Source organism: Oncorhynchus keta, unplaced genomic scaffold (assembly GCF_023373465.1).
Source record: "Oncorhynchus keta strain PuntledgeMale-10-30-2019 unplaced genomic scaffold, Oket_V2 Un_scaffold_8424_pilon_pilon, whole genome shotgun sequence".
Taxonomy (NCBI): Eukaryota; Metazoa; Chordata; class Actinopteri; order Salmoniformes; family Salmonidae; genus Oncorhynchus; species Oncorhynchus keta.
This window is the reverse complement of record NW_026291005.1, coordinates 263,964-285,078: the sequence shown is the minus strand read 5'-3', so window position 1 is coordinate 285,078 and position 21,115 is coordinate 263,964. Positions and strand designations below refer to the sequence as shown.

Below are 21,115 nucleotides of genomic sequence, written 5' to 3'. Positions count from 1 at the left end.
TTAACACAGTCAACTCCTCCCAGCGTTAACACAGTCAACTCCTCCTAGCGTTAACACAGTCAACTCCTCCTAGCGTTAACACAGTCAACTCCTCCCCGCGTTAACACAGTCAACTCCTCCTAGCGTTAACACAGTCAACTCCTCCCAGCGTTAACACAGTCAACTCCTCCCAGCGTTAACACAGTCAACTCCTCCCAGCGTTAACACAGTCAACTCCTCCCAGCGTTAACACAGTCAACTCCTCCCAGCGTTAACACAGTCAACTCCTCCTAGCGTTAACACAGTCAACTCCTCCTAGCGTTAACACAGTCAACTCCTCCTAGCGTTAACACAGTCAACTCCTCCTAGCGTTAACACAGTCAACTCCTCCCAGCGTTAACACAGTCAACTCCTCCCAGCGTAACACAGTCAACTCCTCCTAGCGTTAACACAGTCAACTCCTCCCGGCGTTAGCGTTAACACAGTCAACTCCTCCCCAGCGTTAACACAGTCAACTCCTCCCAACACAGTCAACTCCTCCTAGCGTTAACACAGTCAACTCCTCCTAGCGTTAACACAGTCAACTCCTCCCGGCGTTAACACAGTCAACTCCTCCTAGCGTTAACACAGTCAACTCCTCCTAGCGTTAACACAGTCAACTCCTCCTAGCGTTAACACAGTCAACTCCTCCCAGCGTTAACACAGTCAACTCCTCCTCGTTAACACAGTCAACTCCTCTAGCGTTAACACAGTCAACTCCTCCCAGCGTTAACACAGTCAACTCCTCCCAGCGTTAACACAGTCAACTCCTCCCAGCGTTAACACAGTCAACTCCTCCTAGCGTTAACACAGTCAACTCCTCCTAGCGTTAACACAGTCAACTCCTCCCGGCGTTAACACAGTCAACTCCTCCCAGCGTTAACACAGTCAACTCCTCCTAGCGTTAACACAGTCAACTCCTCTAGCGTTAACACAGTCAACTCCTCTAGCGTTAACACAGTCAACTCCTCCCAGCGTTAACACAGTCAACTCCTCCCAGCGGTAACACAGTCAACTCCTCCCAGCGTTAACACAGTCAACTCCTCCCAGCGTTAACACAGTCAACTCCTCCTAGCGTTAACACAGTCAACTCCTCCTAGCGTTAACACAGTCAACTCCTCCTAGCGATAACACAGTCAACTCCTCCTAGCGTTAACACAGTCAACTCCTCCTAGCGTTAACACAGTCAACTCCTCCCAGCGTTAACACAGTCAACTCCTCCTAGCGTTAACACAGTCAACTCCTCCTAGCGTTAACACAGTCAACTCCTCCTAGCGGTAACACAGTCAACTCCTCCTAGCGTTAACACAGTCAACTCCTCCCAGCGTTAACACAGTCAACTCCTCCTAGCGTTAACACAGTCAACTCCTCCTCGCACACAGTCAACTCCTCCTAGCGTTAACACAGTCAACTCCTCCTAGCGTTAACACAGTCAACTCCTCCCAGCGTTAACACAGTCAACTCCTCCTAGCGTTAACACAGTCAACTCCTCCTAGCGTTAACACAGTCAACTCCTCCCAGCGTTAACACAGTCAACTCCTCCTAGCGTTAACACAGTCAACTCCTCCCCGCGCAACACAGTCAACTCCTCCCAGCGTTAACACAGTCAACTCCTCCCAGCGTCACAGTCAACTCCCTCCCCTCCCGGCGTTAACACAGTCAACTCCTCCCGGCGGTAACACAGTCAACTCCTCCCAGCGGTAACACAGTCAACTCCTCCTAGCGTTAACACAGTCAACTCCTCCTAGCGTTAACACAGTCAACTCCTCCCTAGCACAGTCAACTCCTCCCAGCGTTAACACAGTCAACTCCTCCTAGCGTTAACACAGTCAACTCCTCCTAGCGTTAACACAGTCAACTCCTCCCGCGTTAACACAGTCAACTCCTCCCAGCGTTAACACAGTCAACTCCTCCCGGCGTTAACACAGTCAACTCCTCCTAGCGTTAACACAGTCAACTCCTCCTAGCGTTAACACAGTCAACTCCTCCTAGCGTTAACACAGTCAACTCCTCCTAGCGTTAACACAGTCAACTCCTCCCAGCGTTAACACAGTCAACTCCTCCTAGCGTTAACACAGTCAACTCACTCCTAGCGTTAACACAGTCAACTCCTCCCAGCGTTAACACAGTCAACTCCTCCTAGCGTAACACAGTCAACTCCTCCTAGCGTTAACACAGTCAACTCCTCCTAGCGTTAACACAGTCAACTCCTCCCTAGCGGTAACACAGTCAACTCCTCCTAGCGTTAACACAGTCAACTCCTCCTAGCGTTAACACAGTCAACTCCTCCCAGCGTTAACACAGTCAACTCCTCCCAGCGTTAACACAGTCAACTCCTCCCAGCGTTACACAGTCAACTCCTCCTAGCGTTAACACAGTCAACTCCTCCTAGCGTTAACACAGTCAACTCCTCCCAGCGTTAACACAGTCAACTCCTCCTAGCGTTAACACAGTCAACTCCTCCTAGCGTTAACACAGTCAACTCTCCTAGCGGTAACACAGTCAACTCCTCCTAGCGTTAACACAGTCAACTCCTCCTAGCGTTAACACAGTCAACTCCTCCTAGCGTTAACACAGTCAACTCCTCCCAGCGCACAGTCAACTCCTCCTAGCGTTAACACAGTCAACTCCTCCTAGCGTTAACACAGTCAACTCCTCCCGGCGTAACACAGTCAACTCCTCCTAGCGTTAACACAGTCAACTCCTCCTAGCGTTAACACAGTCAACTCCTCCTAACTCAACTCCTCCTAGCGTTAACACAGTCAACTCCTCCTTAACACAGTCAACTCCTCCTAGCGTTAACACAGTCAACTCCTCCCTAGCGTTAACACAGTCAGTCACTCCTCCTAGCGTTAACACAGTCAACTCCTCCTAGCGTTAACACAGTCAACTCCTCCTAGCGTTAACACAGTCAACTCCTCCCAGCGTTACACTCCTCTAGCGTTAACACAGTCACTCCTAGCGTTAACACAGTCAACTCCTCCTAGCGTTAACACAGTCAACTCCTCCTAGCGTTAACACAGTCAACTCCTCCCCCGGGTAACACAGTCAACTCCTCCCAGCGTTAACACAGTCAACTCCTCCTAGCGTTAACACAGTCAACTCCTCCTAGCGTTAACACAGTCAACTCCTCCTAGCGTTAACACAGTCAACTCCTCCTAGCGTTAACACAGTCAACTCCTCCCAGCGTTAACACAGTCAACTCCTCCTAGCGTTAACACAGTCAACTCCTCCTAGCGTTAACACAGTCAACTCCTCCCAGCGTTAACACAGTCAACTCCTCCTCGTTAACACAGCGTTAACACAGTCAACTCTCCTAGCGGAGACACAGTCAGCGTTAACACAGTCAACTCCTCCCTAGCGTTAACACAGTCAACTCCTCCCAGCGTTAACACAGTCAACTCCTCCTAGCGTTAACACAGTCAACTCCTCCCAGCGTTAACACAGTCAACTCCTCCCAGCGGTAACACAGTCAACTCCTCCTAGCGTTAACACAGTCAACTCCTCCCAGCGTTAACACAGTCAACTCCTCCTAGCGTTAACACAGTCAACTCCTCCTAGCGTTAACACAGTCAACTCCTCCCAGCGTTAACACAGTCAACTCCTCCTAGCAGTTAACACAGTCAACTCCTCCCAGCGTTAACACAGTCAACTCCTCCCTAGCGTTAACACAGTCAACTCCTCCTAGCGTAACACAGTCAACTCCTCCCAGCGTTAACACAGTCAACTCCTCCTAGCGTTAACACAGTCAACTCCTCCTAGCGTTAACACAGTCAACTCCTCCTAGCGTTAACACAGTCAACTCCTCCTAGCGTTAACACAGTCAACTCCTCCTAGCGTTAACACAGTCAACTCCTCCCAGCCGTAGCGTTAACACAGTCAACTCCTCCTAGCGTTAACACAGTCAACTCCTCCTAGCGTTAACACAGTCAACTCCTCCTAGCGTTAACACAGTCAACTCCTCCCGGCGTTAACACAGTCAACTCCTCCTAGCGTTAACACAGTCAACTCCTCCCAGCGTTAACACAGTCAACTCCTCCTAGCGTTAACACAGTCAACTCCTCCCGCGTTAACACAGTCAACTCCTCCTAGCGTTAACACAGTCAACTCCTCCTAGCGTTAACACAGTCAACTCCTCCCAGCGTTAACACAGTCAACTCCTCCTAGCGTCAACTCCTCCTAGCGTAACACAGTCAACTCCTCCTAGCGTTAACACAGTCAACTCCTCCTAGCGTTAACACAGTCAACTCCTCCCAGCGTTAACACAGTCAACTCCTCCTAGCGTTAACACAGTCAACTCCTCCCGGCGTTAACACAGTCAACTCCTCCCAGCGCACACAGTCAACTCCTCCCAGCGTTAACACAGTCAACTCCTCCCGGCGTTAACACAGTCAACTCCTCCTAGCGTTAACACAGTCAACTCCTCCTAGCGTTAACACAGTCAACTCCTCCCGGCGTTAACACAGTCAACTCCTCCTAGCGTTAACACAGTCAACTCCTCCCAGCGTTAACACAGTCAACTCCTCCTAGCGTTAACACAGTCAACTCCTCCTAGCGTTAACACAGTCAACTCCTCCAGTCAACTCCTCCCAGCGTTAACACAGTCAACTCCTCCTAGCGTTAACACAGTCAACTCCTCCCGCGTTAACACAGTCAACTCCTCCCAGCGTTAACACAGTCAACTCCTCCTAGCGTTAACACAGTCAACTCCTCCCAGCGTTAACACAGTCAACTCCTCCTAGCGTTAACACAGTCAACTCCTCCTAGCGTTAACACAGTCAACTCCTCCTAGCGTTAACACAGTCAACTCCTCCTAGCGTTAACACAGTCAACTCCTCCCGGCGTTAACACAGTCAACCCTCCTAGCGTTAACACAGTCAACTCCTCCCGGCGTTAACACAGTCAACTCCTCCTAGCGTTAACACAGTCAACTCCTCCTAGCGTTAACACAGTCAACTCCTCCCAGCGTTAACACAGTCAACTCCTCCTAGCGTTAACACAGTCAACTCCTCCCAGCGTTAACACAGTCAACTCCTCCTAGCGTTAACACAGTCAACTCCTCCCAGCGTAACACAGTCAACTCCTCCTAGCAACACAGTCAACTCCTCCTAGCGTTAACACAGTCAACTCCTCCTAGCGTTAACACAGTCAACTCCTCCTAGCGTTAACACAGTCAACTCCTCCCTAGCGTTAACACAGTCAACTCCTCCCAGCGTTAACACAGTCAACTCCTCCTAGCGTTAACACAGTCAACTCCTCCCTAGCGTTAACACAGTCAACTCCTCCCGGCGTTAACACAGTCAACTCCTCCCGGCGTTAACACAGTCAACTCCTCCCGCGTTAACACAGTCAACTCCTCCTAGCGTTAACACAGTCAACTCCTCCCAGCGTTAACACAGTCAACTCCTCTAGCGTTAACACAGTCAACTCCTCCCAGCGTTAACACAGTCAACTCCTCCTCAACTCTCTAGCGTTAACACAGTCAACTCCTCCTAGCGTTAACACAGTCAACTCCTCCTAGCGTTAACACAGTCAACTCCTCCCAGCGTTAACACAGTCAACTCCTCCTAGCGTTAACACAGTCAACTCCTCCCAGCGTTAACACAGTCAACTCCTCCTAGCGTTAACAGTCAACTCCTCCTAGCGTTAACACAGTCAACTCCTCCCAGCGTTAACACAGTCAACTCCTCCTAGCGTTAACACAGTCAACTCCTCCTAGCGTTAACACAGTCAACTCCTCCTAGCGTTAACACAGTCACTCCTCCCAGCGTTAACACAGTCAACTCCTCCCAGCGTTAACACAGTCAACTCCTCCTAGCGTTAACACAGTCAACTCCTCCCAGCGTTAACACAGTCAACTCCTCCTAGCGTTAACACAGTCAACTCCTCCTAGCGTTAACACAGTCAACTCCTCCTAGCGTTAACACAGTCAACTCCTCCCAGCGTTAACACAGTCAACTCCTCCTAGCGTTAACACAGTCAACTCCTCCTAGCGTTAACACAGTCAACTCCTCCTAGCGTTAACACAGTCAACTCCTCCTAGCGTTAACACAGTCAACTCCTCCTAGCGTTAACACAGTCAACTCCTCCTAGCGTTAACACAGTCAACTCCTCCTAGCGTTAACACAGTCAACTCCTCCTAGCGTTAACACAGTCAACTCCTCCTAGCGTTAACACAGTCAACTCCTCCCAGCGTTAACACAGTCAACTCCTCCTAGCGTTAACACAGTCAACTCCTCCCAGCGTTAACACAGTCAACTCCTCCTAGCGTTAACACAGTCAACTCCTCCTAGCGTTAACACAGTCAACTCCTCCTAGCGTTAACACAGTCAACTCCTCCTAGCGTTAACACAGTCAACTCCTCCCTAGCGTTAACACAGTCAACTCCTCCCAGCGTTAACACAGTCAACTCCTCCTAGCGTTAACACAGTCAACTCCTCCTAGCGTCCTAACACAGTCAACTCCTCCCAGCGGTAACAGTCAACTCCTCCTAGCGTTAACACAGTCAACTCCTCCTAGCGTTAACACAGTCAACTCCTCCTAGCGGTAACACAGTCAACTCCTCCTAGCGGTAACACAGTCAACTCCTCCCAGCGTTAACACAGTCAACTCCTCCCAGCGTTAACACAGTCAACTCCTCCTAGCGGTAACACAGTCAACTCCTCCTAGCGTTAACACAGTCAACTCCTCCTAGCGTTAACACAGTCAACTCCTCCTAGCGTTAACACAGTCAACTCCTCCCAGCGTAACACAGTCAACTCCTCCTAGCGTTAACACAGTCAACTCCTCCTAGCGTTAACACAGTCAACGTTAACACAGTCCTCCTAGCGTTAACACAGTCAACTCCTCCTAGCGTTAACACAGTCAACTCCTCCTAGCGTTAACACAGTCAACTCCTCCTAGCGTTAACACAGTCAACTCCTCCCAGCGTTAACACAGTCAACTCCTCCTAGCGTTAACACAGTCAACTCCTCCTAGCGTCAACTCCTCCTAGCGTTAACACAGTCAACTCCTCCTAGCGTTAACACAGTCAACTCCTCCCAGCGTTAACACAGTCAACTCCTCCTAGCGTTAACACAGTCAACTCCTCCTAGCGTTAACACAGTCAACTCCTCCTAGCGTTAACACAGTCAACTCCTCCTAGCGTTAACACAGTCAACTCCTCCTAGCGTTAACACAGTCAACTCCTCCTAGCGTTAACACAGTCAACTCCTCCCAGCGTTAACACAGTCAACTCCTCCCAGCGTTAACACAGTCAACTCCTCCTAGCGTTAACACAGTCAACTCCTCCTAGCGTTAACACAGTCAACTCCTCCTAGCGTTAACACAGTCAACTCCTCCTAGCGTTAACACAGTCAACTCCTCCCAGCGTTAACACAGTCAACTCCTCCTAGCGTTAACACAGTCAACTCCTCCTAGCGTTAACACAGTCAACTCCTCCTAGCGTTAACACAGTCAACTCCTCCTAGCGGTAACACAGTCAACTCCTCCTAGCGTAACACAGTCAACTCCTCCCAGCGTTAACACAGTCAACTCCTCCCAGCGTTAACACAGTCAACTCCTCCTAGCGTTAACACAGTCAACTCCTCCTAGCGTTAACACAGTCAACTCCTCCTAGCGTTAACACAGTCAACTCCTCCTAGCGTTAACACAGTCAACTCCTCCAACCGTTAACACAGTCAACTCCTCCTACCGTTAACACAGTCAACTCCTCCTAGCGGTAACACAGTCAACTCCTCCCAGCGTTAACACAGTCAACTCCTCCCAGCGGTAACACAGTCAACTCCTCCTAGCGTTAACACAGTCAACTCCTCCCAGCGTTAACACAGTCAACTCCTCCTACCGTTAACAGTCAACTCCTCCTACCGTTAACAGTCAACTCCTCCTACCGTTAACAGTCAACTCCTCCTAGCGTTAACACAGTCAACTCCTCCTAGTGGTAACACAGTCAACTCCTCCTAGCGGTAACACAGTCAACTCCTCCCAGCGTTAACACAGTCAACTCCTCCTAGCGTTAACACAGTCAACTCCTCCTAGCGTTAACACAGTCAACTCCTCCCAGCGTTAACACAGTCAACTCCTCCCAGCGTTAACACAGTCAACTCCTCCTAGCGTTAACATAGTCAACTCCTCCTAGCGGTAACACAGTCAACTCCTCCCAGCGGTAACAAGGAAGATAAAGTAATGACTGCACCTGTCAGCGATAGCCTTCGCCATGAAGTAGTCCTCAGCGATGTATTGAGCGAAGGCGATCAGCCCTCCAGCCTGGTCCAGGATATCTTTTCTCATCAGACAGGACATTCCGGTCACACACTTAATACCCGTCACATTGGCTGAGATGTAGGAGCGCGGGTGGGACGTGCCAAAATACACCTGTTAGGAAATGGAGGTAGATTACTGGTAGGACAGATTACAGATCATTGAGACAGGCCTAAGACCCCTAGACCAGGGATAATCGGCCGCGGGCCGATTCTTTCAGGTGGCTGGATCATAATTACAAATAATTGGTAGACTGCAAATTGTCTGCAATGTGGCCAAACAGATATAATATTTAACTAAAACATAATCACATTACATTTGTATACAATCACAAACTCGGCAAAAAAAGAAAACGTCCCCTTTTCAGGATGGCAACAACAACTGCCCGAGTTACACCAGGAACATACATTCCCTCCATGAGTTCTCAGACTGTCTGCAATAGGCTGAGAGAGGCTGGACTGAGGGCTTGTAAGGCCTGTTGTAAGGCAGGTTCTCACCAGTGTCATGACGTTGGCCTCTTTGGGTATAGCAAGCCCATCCCCCTCTCCCTGCCTCCCCCTTGCCTCCTTCAACTAGGCTGCTGTGGTCAAGAGAGAGGTCGTAAATTCCTGAGAAGGACCTCAGGACACACAGTTATCGAGAACTCACAGAACTTGAGGTACGAACAAATTTCATGTTCCAGAGAAAGTATAAAAGATAGTTGAAGAATCCAGCTACGAACTGGTCCATTTGTCACAACTTGGGAAGCTCATGGGAGACGGTGTGGCCACATTACCATAATAACGCTGTTTATATAATAGCCCCAGATATGAGGTTTACATCTAATTGTTGTATAAGATGAATGAGTGAGTATGATACTGTTTACACCATTTTTCAATGTGATTTTGGACTGTTTAATGAAGGAAAACTGGGAATTGGATTTGAACTAAAATCAGAGGACCGCCCCTGAGCCCAGTTAGGGTCAGACATCCTGGGACAGCCCTTCTCTGCCCTTCTCTTTTTCTCCATTAGGAGGGGGACTAAATGTTGTAGACCATGTTTTCTCCATTAGGAGGGGGACTAACGGTTGTAGACCATGTTTTACTCCATTAGGAGGGGACTACAGGTTGTAGACCATGTTTTTCTCCATTAGGAGGGGGACTAACGGTTGTAGACCATGTTTTTCTCCATTAGGAGGGGGACTAAAGGTTGTAGACCATGTTTTCTCCATTAGGAGGGGACTACAGGTTGTAGACCATGTTTTCTCCATTAGGAGGGGGACTAAAGGTTGTAGACCATGTTTTTCTCCATTAGGAGGGGGACTAACGGTTGCAGACCATTGCTGAATATTTTAACCATACCACGTGGTTAAACTCTTAGACTTTCGATACCGACAGAATAAGAACAAGTCTTTGATACTAATTACTAGTCTGCAGCTAGGAATTCCTCCATTGAACGCGAAGAACGACAACTCCCATTCTATAACGAATGTCACTCTGAACTATCCCCTCTAACCACGACAGACAGAGACGGACAATTCTACAAAAGAAACACACGTTTCACCAGCGATCAAGACGACACACTGAGTGTAAATATATATATTTATTGCAATTGTTCCCGAATGAGTGAGAGTTCATGTGCAAAGGATTAGCATTTCAATTGTTATAGCCTTGTAGTGACTTCTCAGTCGACCCCCACTCCCCTTTTGTCTAACAAGCCGCCATGCCGGTTCAACCCACTAGGGCACACATCACCACATTTACCTTGTTTGTTTGTTTGTTGATGCATTTCTGTGAGTTACTTATTTAGTAATAGATAAATGATTTAAGACAATTGATGTATGGATGACTCATAATGAAGACTGGGTTCGTGCAGATAACCAACAATTTACGACGTTTGGAATGAGACTAACGTGAGGTAAAGTAAATAATTCTTTAATCCCGAAGACTAATTGATCAGATAAAATATCAGAAAAGTTATTTTAGGAAATGATAACTTTGTAATCTGAATATTTTTCCTTGGTGCCCGACTTCCAAGTTAATTAGTTACGTGACTAATCAGTTGATCGCATAGTAACTAATTACAGAGAATCTTTTTTATTTTATTTATTTTTATTTCACCTTTATTTAACCAGGTAGGCTAGTTGAGAACAAGTTCTCATTTGCAACTGCGACCTGGCCAAGATAAAGCATAGCAGTGTGAACAGACAACACAGAGTTACACATGGAGTAAACAATTAGCAAGTCAATAACACAGTAGAAAAAAATGGGCAGTCTATATACAATGTGTGCAAAAGGCATGAGGTAGGCGAATAATACAATTTTGCAGATTAACACTGGAGTGATAAATGATCAGATGGGCATGTACAGGTAGAGATATTGGTGTGCAAAAGAGCAGAAAAGTAAATAAATAAAAACAGTATAAAAACAGTATGGGAATGAGGTAGGTGAAAAAGGGTGAGCTATTTACCTATAGACTATGTACAGCTGCAGCGATCGGTTAGCTGCTCGGATAGCTGATGTTTGAAGTTGGTGAGGAGATAAAGTCTCCAACTTCAGCGATTTTTGCAAATCGTTCCAGTCACAGGCAGCAGAGTACTGGAACGAAGGCGGCCAAATGAGGTGTTGGCTTTAGGGATGATCAGTGAGATACACCTGCTGGAGCGCGTGCTACGGATGGGTGTTGCCATCGTGACCAGTGAACTGAGATAAGGCGGAGCTTTACCTAGCATGGCCTTGTAGATGACCTGGAACCAGTGGGTCTGGCGACGAATATGTAGTGAGGGCCAGCCGACTAGAGCATACAAGTCGCAGTGGTGGGTGGTATAAGGTGCTTTAGTGACAAAACGGATGGCACTGTGATAGACTGCATCCAGTTTGCTGAGTAGAGGGTTGGAAGCCATTTTGTAGATGACGTCGCCGAAGTCGAGGATCGGTAGGATAGTCAGTTTTACTAGGGTAAGCTTGGCAGCGTGAGTGAAGGAGGCTTTGTTGCGGAATAGAAAGCCGACTCTGGATTTGATTTTTGATTGGAGATGTTTGATGTGAGTCTGGAAGGAGAGTTTGCAGTCTAGCCAGACACCTAGGTACTTATAGATGTCCACATATTCAAGGTTGGAACCATCCAGGGTGGTGATGCTAGTCGGGCATGCGGGTGCAGGCAGCGATCGGTTGAAAAGCATGCATTTGGTTTTACTCGCGTTTAAGAGCAGTTGGAGGCCACGGAAGGAGTGCTGTATGGCATTGAAGCTCGTTTGGAGGTTTGATAGCACAGTGTCCAATGACGGGCCGAAAAGTATATAGAATGGTGTCGTCTGCGTAGAGGTGGATCAGGGAATCGCCCTAGCAGCAAGAGCAACATCATTGATATATACAGAGAAAAGAGTCGGCCCGAGAATTGAACCCTGTGGCACCCCATAGAGACTGCCAGAGGACCGGACAGCATGCCCTCTGATTTGACACACTGAACTCTGTCTGCAAAGTAATTGGTGAACCAGGCAAGGCAGTCATCCGAAAAACCGAGGCTGTTGAGTCTGCCGATAAGAATTTGGTGATTGACAGAGTCGAAAGCCTTGGCGAGGTCGATGAAGACGGCTGCACAGTACTGTCTTTTATCGATGGCGGTTATGATATCATTTAGTACCTTGAGTGTGGCTGAGGTGCACCCGTGACCGGCTCGGAAACCAGATTGCACAGCGGAGAAGGTACGGTGGGATTCGAGATGGTCAGTGACCTGTTTGTTGACTTGGCTTTCGAAGACCTTAGATAGGCAGGGCAGGATGGATATAGGTCTATAGCAGTTTGGGTCCAGGGTGTCTCCCCTTTGAAGAGGGGATGACTGCGGCAGCTTTCAATCCTTGGGGATCTCAGACGATATGAAAGAGAGGTTGAACAGGCTTGTAATAGGGGTTGCGACAATGGCGGCAGATAGTTTCAGAAATAGCGGGTCCAGATTGTCAAGCCCAGCTGATTTGTACAGGTCCAGGTTTTGCAGCTCTTTCAGAACATCTGCTATCTGGATTTGGGTAAAGGAGAACCTGGAGAGGCTTGGGTGAGGAACTACGGGGCGGAGCTGTTGGCCGAGGTTGGAGTAGCCAGGCGGAAGGCATGGCCAGCCGTTGAGAAGTGCTTATTGAAGTTTTCGATAATCATGGATTTATCGGTGGAGACCGTGTTTCCTAGCCTCAGTGCAGTGGGCAGCTGGGAGGAGGTGCTCTTGTTCTCCATGGACTTCACAGTGTCCCAGAACTTTTTGGAGTTGGAGCTACAGGATGCAAACTTCTGCCTGAAGAAGCTGGCCTTAGCTTTCCTGACTGACTGCGTGTATTGGTTCCTGACTTCCCTGAACAGTTGCATATCACGGGGCTATTCGATGCTATTGCAGTCCGCCACAGGATGTTTTTGTGCTGGTCGAGGGCAGTCAGGTCTGGAGTGAACCAAGGGCTGTATCTGTTCTTGGTTCTGCATTTTTTGAACGGAGCATGCTTATCCAAAATGGTGAGGAAGTTACTTTTAAAGAATGACCAGGCATCCTCAACTGACGGGATGAGGTCAATGTCCTTCAGGATACACGGGCCAGGTCGATTAGAAAGGCCTGCTCACAGAAGTGTTTTAGGGAGCGTTTGACAGTGATGAGGGGTGGTCGTTTGACTGCGGCTCCGTGGCGGATACAGGCGATGAGGCAGTGATCGCTGAGATCCTGGTTGAAGACAGCGGAGGTATATTTGGAGGGCCAGTTGGTCAGGATGACGTCTATGAGGGTGCCCTTGTTTACAGAGTTAGGGTTGTACCTGGTGGGTTCCTTGATGATTTGCGTGAGATTGAGGGCATCTAGCTTAGATTGTAGGACTGCCGGGGTGTTAAGCATATCCCAGTTTAGGTCACCTAACAGAACAAACTCTGAAGCTAGATGGGGGCGATCAATTCACAAATGGTGTCCAGGGCACAGCTGGGAGCTGACGGGGGTCGGTAGCAGGCGGCAACAGTGAGAGACTTGTTTCTGGAGAGAGTAATTTTCAAAATTAGTAGTTCAAACTGTTTGGGTATGGACCTGGAAAGTATGACATTACTTTGCAGGCTATCTCTGCAGTAGACCGCGACTCCGCCCCCTTTGGCAGTTCTATCTTGACGGAAGATGTTATAGTTGGGTATGGAAATCTCTGAATTTTGGTGGCCTTCCTGAGCCAGGATTCCAGACACGGCAAGGACATCAGGGTTAGCAGAGTGTGCTAAAGCAGTGAGTAAAACAAACTTAGGGAGGAGGCTTCTGATGTTGACATGCATAAAACCAAGACTTTTTCGATCACAGAAGTCAACAAATGAGGGTGCCTGGGGACATGCAGGGCCTGGGTTTACCTCCACATCACCCGCGGAACAGAGAAGGAGTAGTATGAGGTGCGGCTAAAGGCTATCAAAACTGGTCGCCTAGAGCGTTGGGGGCAGAGGATAAGAGGAGCAGGTTTCTGGGCATGGTAGAATATATTCAGGGCATAATGCGCAGACAGGGGTATGGTGGGGTGCAGGTACAGCGGAGGTAAGCCCAGGCACTGGGTGATGATGAGAGAGGTTGTATCTCTGGACATGCTGGTTGTAATGGGTGAGGTCACCGCATGTGTGGGGGGTGGGACAAAGGAGGTAACAGGGGTATGCAGAGTGGATCTAGGGGCTCCATTGTGAACTAAAACAATGATAACTAACCTGAACAACAGTATACAAGGCATATTGACATTTGGGAGAGACATACAGCGAGGCATACAGTAATCACAGGTGTTGAATTGGGAAAGCTAGCTAAAAAACAGTAGGCGAGGCTAATCAGCTAGCACAACAAACAGCAGGTAAAATGGCGTTGACTAGGCAACTGGGCCGACAGATAAAACAAACAAGCAGAATGGAGTACCGTGATTAATGGACAGTCCAGCGTGCGTCAGCTATGTAGCCAAGAGATCAGTGTCCAGGGGGCAGCGGTGGATGGGCAGGGAAGCTGGGCTGGCGAGTGTTATCCAGGTTTTTTATTTTTTTCTTTTTTATTTTTTTCTTTGATAAAAAAAAACTATCAGTCTTCAGTTAAATGATAGTATAGACACGACACCAGGCAGGTTCACACCAGACATCACAGGCAACAACGTCGCCTATGGGCACAAACCCACAGTTGAGTCGCAGTTTTGTCTCACCAGGTGATGGTCGGATTCGCGTTTATCGTCGAAGGAATGAGCCTGAATGAACACCGAGGCCTGTACTGGAGCGGGATCGATTTGAAGATGGAGGGTCCGTCATGGTCTGGGGCGGTGTGTCACAGCTTCATCGGACTGAGCTTGTTGTCATTGCAGGCAATCTTACAGGGAAGACATCCTCCTCCCTCATGTGGTACCCTTCCTGCAGGCTCATCCTGACATGACCCTCCAGCATGACAATGCCACCAGCCATACTGCTTGTTCACAGGAATGTCAGTGTTCTGTCATGGCCAGCGAAGAGCCCGGATCTCAATCCCATTGAGCACATCTGGGACCTGTTGGATTGGAGGGTGAGGGCTAGGGCCATTCCCCCCAGAAATGTCTGGGAACTTGCAGGTGCCTTGGTGGAAGAGTAGGGTAACATCTCACAGCAAGAACTGGCAAATCTGGTGCAGTCCATGAGGAGGAGATGCACTGCAGTACTTAATGCAGCTGGTGGCCACACCAGATACTGACTGTTACTTTTGATTTTGACCCCCTCTTTGTTCAGGCACACATTATTCATTTTCTGTTAGTCACATGTCTGTGGAACTTGTTCAGTTTATGTCTCAGTTGTGGAATCTTGTTATGTTCATACAAATATTTACACATGTTAAGTTTTCTGAAAATAAACGAAGTTGACATTTTCTTTTTTTTGCCCAGTTTATATATCTCTCTCTCTATAATGCGTGGAACTACTTTGGAAAACAATTTCAAAATCACTGGTGTTTTTAGACTTATGTCCATCTCACCAAAAAACAAGTAAATATTTGTTTTGCTCAGAAAACACAGATAAAAATACAAATCCCGCCAGTTGGGGAACCCTGTCCTAGAACTTGCCCGAGTACACCTGACAAAAAAAATACATATACAATACCAGTCAAAAGTTTGGACACAAGGGTTTTTATGTTTTACTATGTTCTACATTGTAGAATAATAGTGACGACATCAAAACTATGAAATAACACATATGGACTCATGTGTTAAACAAATCAATGTTATATTTGAGATTCTTCAAAGTAGCCACACTTTGCCTTGACGACAGCTTTGTACACTCTTGGCACTTTCTCAACCAGCTTCATAAGGTAGTCAGTCACCTGGAATGCATTTCAATAAACAGGTGTGCCTTGTTAAATGTTAATTTGTGGTATTTCCTTAATGCATTTCAACCAATCAGTTGTGTTGTGATAGGGTAGGGGTGGTATACAGAAGATAGTTGTATTTGGTAAAAGGTCAAGTCCATATTATGACAAGAATATTATGACAAGAATAGCTCAAATAAGCAAAGAGAAATGACAGTCCATCATTACTTTGAGGCATGAATGTCAGTCAATCCAGAAAATGTAAAGAACTTTGAAAGATTATTTTAGTGCAGTCGCAAAAACCATCAATCGCTATGATGAAACTGTCTCTCACGAGGGCCGCCACCATTTAAATCCATTTTGTTTGTAGCTACATCTTGTTCGGCCAGTGTTGTGTCAAGTCACTCTGGTTCACACAGACTGGAACCATATAACTCTGTTCTGTTTGTAGCTACAGACTGGAACCATATAACTCTGTTCTGTTTGTAGCTACAGACTGGAACCATATAACTCTGTTCTGTTTGTAGCTACAGACTGGAACCATATAACTCTGTTCTGTTTGTAGCTACAGACTGGAACCATATAACTCTGTTCTGTTTGTAGCTACAGACTGGAACCATATAACTCTGTTCTGTTTGTAGCTACAGACTGGAACCATATAACTCTGTTCTGTTTGTAGCTACAGACTGGAACCATATAACTCTGTTCTGTTTGTAGCTACAGACTGGAACCATATAACTCTGTTCTGTTTGTAGCTACAGACTGGAACCATATATAACTCTGTTCTGTTTGTAGCTACAGACTGGAACCATATAACTCTGTTCTGTTTGTAGCTACAGACTGGAACCATATATAACTCTGTTCTGTTTGTAGCTACAGACTGGAACCATATATAACTCTGTTCTGTTTGTAGCTACAGACTGGAACCATATAACTCTGTTCTGTTTGTAGCTACTTCCTGTTCGGCCAGTGTTGTGTCAAGTCACTCCGGTTCACACTGACCGTGGCGTGTTGCAGGAAGTAGCCCATCACAACTTTATCCAACTGATCTGTCGATAGCGCCTGCTACATTCAGGCAATCAATGTTGTGGAGAAAAGTAGAAATACTGTTGTTGTTCTCGATGGCTAATGTTATATATTTCAGCACCGCCACGGTATAAAGGACAATCAACACATACTGAGCATGTCTGTACACTCACCTGTTCTAGCAGGAAGCCCTGTCTGTAAGGACACTCTCCTGTTCTAGTGTAGCAGGAAGGACCCTCTGTTCTAGTGTAGCAGGAAGCCCTGTCTGTACACCTGTCTGTAAGGACCTGTTCTAGTGTAGCAGGAAGCCCTGTCTGTAAGGACACTCATCTGTTCTAGTGTAGCAGGAAGCCCTGTCTGTAAGGACACTCACCTGTTCTAGTGTAGCAGGAAGCCCTGTCTGTAAGGACACTCACCTGTTCTAGTGTAGCAGGAAGCCCTGTCTGTAAGGACACTCACCTGTTCTAGTGTAGCAGGAAGCCCTGTCTGTAACTCACCTGTTCTAGTGTAGCAGGAAGCCCTGTCTGTAAGGACACTCACCTGTTCTAGTGTAGCAGGAAGCCCTGTCTGTAAGGACACTCACCTGTTCTAGTGTAGCAGGAAGCCCTGTCTGTGAGGACACTCACCTGTTCTAGTGTAGCAGGAAGCACTCACACTGTTCTAGTGTAGCAGGAAGCCCTGTCTGTAAGGACACTCACCTGTTCTAGTGTAGCAGGAAGCCCTGTCTGTAAGGACACACCTGTTCTAGTAAGGACAGTTCTAGTGTAGCAGGAAGCCCTGTCTGTAAGGACACTCACCTGTTCTAGTGTAGCAGGAAGCCCTGTCTGTAAGGACACTCACCTGTTCTAGTGTAGCAGGAAGCCCTGTCTGTAAGGACACTCACCTGTTCTAGTGTAGCAGGAAGCCCTGTCTGTAAGGACACTCACCTGTTCTAGTGTAGCAGGAAGCCCTGTCTGTAAGGACACTCACCTGTTCTAGTGTAGCAGGAAGCCCTGTCTGTAAGGACACTCACCTGTTCTAGTGTAGCAGGAAGCCCTGTCTGTAAGGACACTCACCTGTTCTAGTGTAGCAGGAAGCCCTGTCTGTAAGGACACTCACCTGTTCTAGTGTAGCAGGAAGCCCTGTCTGTAAGGACACTCACCTGTTCTAGTGTAGCAGGAAGCCCTGTCTGTAAGGACACTCACCTGTTCTAGTGTAGCAGGAAGCCCTGTCTGTAAGGACACTCACCTGTTCTAGTGTAGCAGGAAGCCCTGTCTGTAAGGACACTCACCTGTTCTAGTGTAGCAGGAAGCCCTGTCTGTAAGGACACTCACCTGTTCTAGTGTAGCAGGAAGCCCCCTGTCTGTAAGGACACTCACCTGTTCTAGTGTAGCAGGACCTGTTCACTCACCTGTTCTAGTGTAGCAGGAAGCCCTGTCTGTAAGGACACTCACCTGTTCTAGTGTAGCAGGAAGCCCTGTCTGTCACCTGTTCTAGTGTAGCAGGAAGCCCTGTCTGTAAGGACACTCACCTGTTCTAGTGTAGCAGGAAGCCCTGTCTGTAAGGACACTCACCTGTTCTAGTGTAGCAGGAAGCCCTGTCTGTAAGGACACTCACCTGTTCTAGTGTAGCAGGAAGCCCTGTCTGTAAGGACACTCACCTGTTCTAGTGTAGCAGGAAGCCCTGTCTGTAAGGACACTCACCTGTTCTAGTGTAGCAGGAAGCCCTGTCTGTAAGGACACTCACCTGTTCTAGTGTAGCAGGAAGCCCTAGCAGTGTAGCAGGAAGCCCTGTCTGTAAGGACACTCACCTGTTCTAGTGTAGCAGGAAGCCCTGTCTGTCACCTGTTCTAGGACCCTGTCTGTACACTCACCTGTTCTAGTGTAGCAGGAAGCCCTGTCTGGAAGCCCTGTCTGTAAGGACACTCACCTGTTCTAGTGTAGCAGGAAGCCCTGTCTGTAAGGACACTCACCTGTTCTAGTGTAGCAGGAAGCCCTGTCTGTAAGGACACTCACCTGTTCTAGTGTAGCAGGAAGCCCTGTCTGTAAGGACACTCACCTGTTCTAGTGTAGCAGGAAGCCCTGTGGACACTCACCTGTTCTAGTGTAGCAGGAAGCCCTGTCTGTAAGGACACTCATCTGTTCTAGTGTAGCAGGAAGCCCTGTCTGTAAGGACACTCACCTGTTCTAGTGTAGCAGGAAGCCCTGTCTGTAAGGACACCCACCTGTTCTAGTGTAGCAGGAAGCCCTGTCTGTAAGGACACTCACCTGTTCTAGTGTAGCAGCGAAGCCCTGTCTGTCGGCCACGTAGGGAAGGCCATGGACTAACCCCACCTTCTCCGTCATCTGATAGGCCATATCTGTCAGGGTGTCCGGTTTCACTGGCAAGGAAGAGGACAGGATTGGCCAATCAATCAATAGTTGTCACCAAAAGCTTTTACAAATCAGGAAATGGGATAAAATTACTTATCATGGGCAAAGTATTTCATCCATTTGAATCAAATAGTAACATGTTTGTAAGTAATCAAAGCCTGATGATCTACAGTTGAAGTCAGAAGTTTACATACACTTAGGTTGGAGTCATTAAAACTCTAAATGTATTGTTAAATGTATTGTTAACAAACTATAGTTGTGGCAAGTCAGTTAGAACATCTACTTTGTGCATGACACAAATAATTTTTTCAATAATTGTTTACAGACAAGATTATTTCACTTATAAATCACTATATCACAATTTCAGTGCGTCAGAAGTTGACTGTGCCTTTAAACAGCTTGGAAAATTCCAGAAAATTATGTCATGGCTTTAGAAGCTTCTGATAGGCTAATTTAAATCATTTGAGTCAATTGGAGGTGTACCTGTGGATGTTTTCAAGGCCAACCTTCAAAATCAAAAGAAATCAGCCAAGACCTCAGAAAAATAATTGTAGACCTTCACAAGTCTGGTTCATCCTTGGGAGTAATTTACAAATGCCTGAAGGTACCACGTTCATCTGTACAAACAATAGTATGCAAGAATAAACACCATGGGACCACGCAGCCGTCATACCGCTCAGGAAGGAGACGCGTTCTGTCCTAGATATGAACGTACGTTGGTGCGAAAAGTGCAAATCAATCCCAGAACAACAGCAAAGGACCTTGTGAAGATGCTGGAGGAAACGGATACAAAGGTCTCTATATCCACAATAAAACGAGTCCTATATCGACATAATCTGAAAGGCTGCTCAGCGAGGAAGAAGCAACCACTCCAAAACCGCCATAAAACGCCAGACTACGTTTTACAACTGCTCATGGGGACAAAGGTCGTACTTTTTGGAGAAATGTCCTCTGGTCTGATGAAACAAAAATAGAACTGTTTGGCCATAATGACCATCGTTATGTTTGGAGGAAAAAGGGGGAGGCTTGCAAGCCGAAGAACACCATCCCAACTGTGAAGCACAGGGGTGGCAGCATCATGTTGTGGGTGTGCTTTGCTGCAGGAGGAACTGGTGCACTTCACAGAATAGATGGTAAATGATGTGGATATATTGAAGCAACATCTCAAGAGGGTCGCAAATGAGTCTTCCAAATGGACAATGACCCCAAGCATACTTCCAATGTTGTGTCAAAAAAGCTTAAGGACAACAAAGTCAAGGTATTGGAGTGGCCATCACAAAGCCCTGACCTCAATCCTATAGAAAATGTGTGAGCAAGGAGGCCTACAAACCTGACTCAGTTACACCAGCTCTGTCAGGAGGCCTATAAACCTGACTCAGTTACACCAGCTCTGTCAGGAGGCCTCCAAACCTGACTCAGTTATACCAGCTCTGTCAGGAGGCCTACAAACCTGACTCAGTTATACCAGCTCTGTCAGGAGTCCTATAAACCAGACTCAGTTACACCAGCTCTGTCAGGAGGCCTACAGACCTGACTCAGTTACACCAGCTCTGTCAGGAGGCCTACAAACCTGACTCAGTTATACCAGCTCTGTCAGGAGGCCTACAAACCTGACTCAGTTACACCAGCTCTGTCAGGAGGCCTACAAACCTGACTCAGTTACACCAGCTCTGTCAGGAGGCCTACAAACCTGACTCAGTTACACCAGCTCTGTCAGGAGGCCTACAAACCTGACTCAGTTACACCAGCTCTGTCAGGAGGCCTACAAACCTGACTCAGTTACACCAGCTCTGTCAGGAGGCCTACAAACCTGACTCAGTTACACCAGCTCTGTCAGGAGGCCTTCAAACCTGACTCAGTTACACCAGCTCTGTCAGGAGGCCTTCAAACCTGACTCAGTTACACCAGCTCTGTCAGGAGGAATGGGCCAAAATTCACCCAACTTATTGTGGGAAGCTTGTGGAAGGCTACCAGAAACACTTGACCCAAGTTAAACAATTTAAAAGGCAATGCTACCAAATACTAATTTTGTGTATGTAAACTTCTGACCCACTGGGAATGTGATGAAAGAAATAAAAGCTGAAATAAATCATTCACTCTACTATTATTCTGACATTTCACATTATTAAAATAAAGTGGTGATCCTAACTGACCTAAGACAGGGAATTTATACTCAGATTAAAATGTCAGGA

General features: G+C 47.4%; 1 protein-coding gene across 1 annotated transcript in view; it reads right to left on the bottom strand.

Annotated features, from left to right (window-relative positions):
- LOC118379804 (ceramide glucosyltransferase-B) overlaps window positions 1–21,115 on the bottom strand; it is a 68,573-nt gene that overhangs the window by 10,594 nt on the left and 36,864 nt on the right. The window contains exons 5-6 of the mRNA XM_052517515.1: window positions 18,819–18,931; window positions 8,213–8,391 (exon numbers count right to left, since the gene is read on the bottom strand). Of these exons, the coding sequence (XP_052373475.1) occupies window positions 8,213–8,391; window positions 18,819–18,931 (292 nt within the window). The remainder of the gene's footprint in view (window positions 1–8,212; window positions 8,392–18,818; window positions 18,932–21,115) is intronic.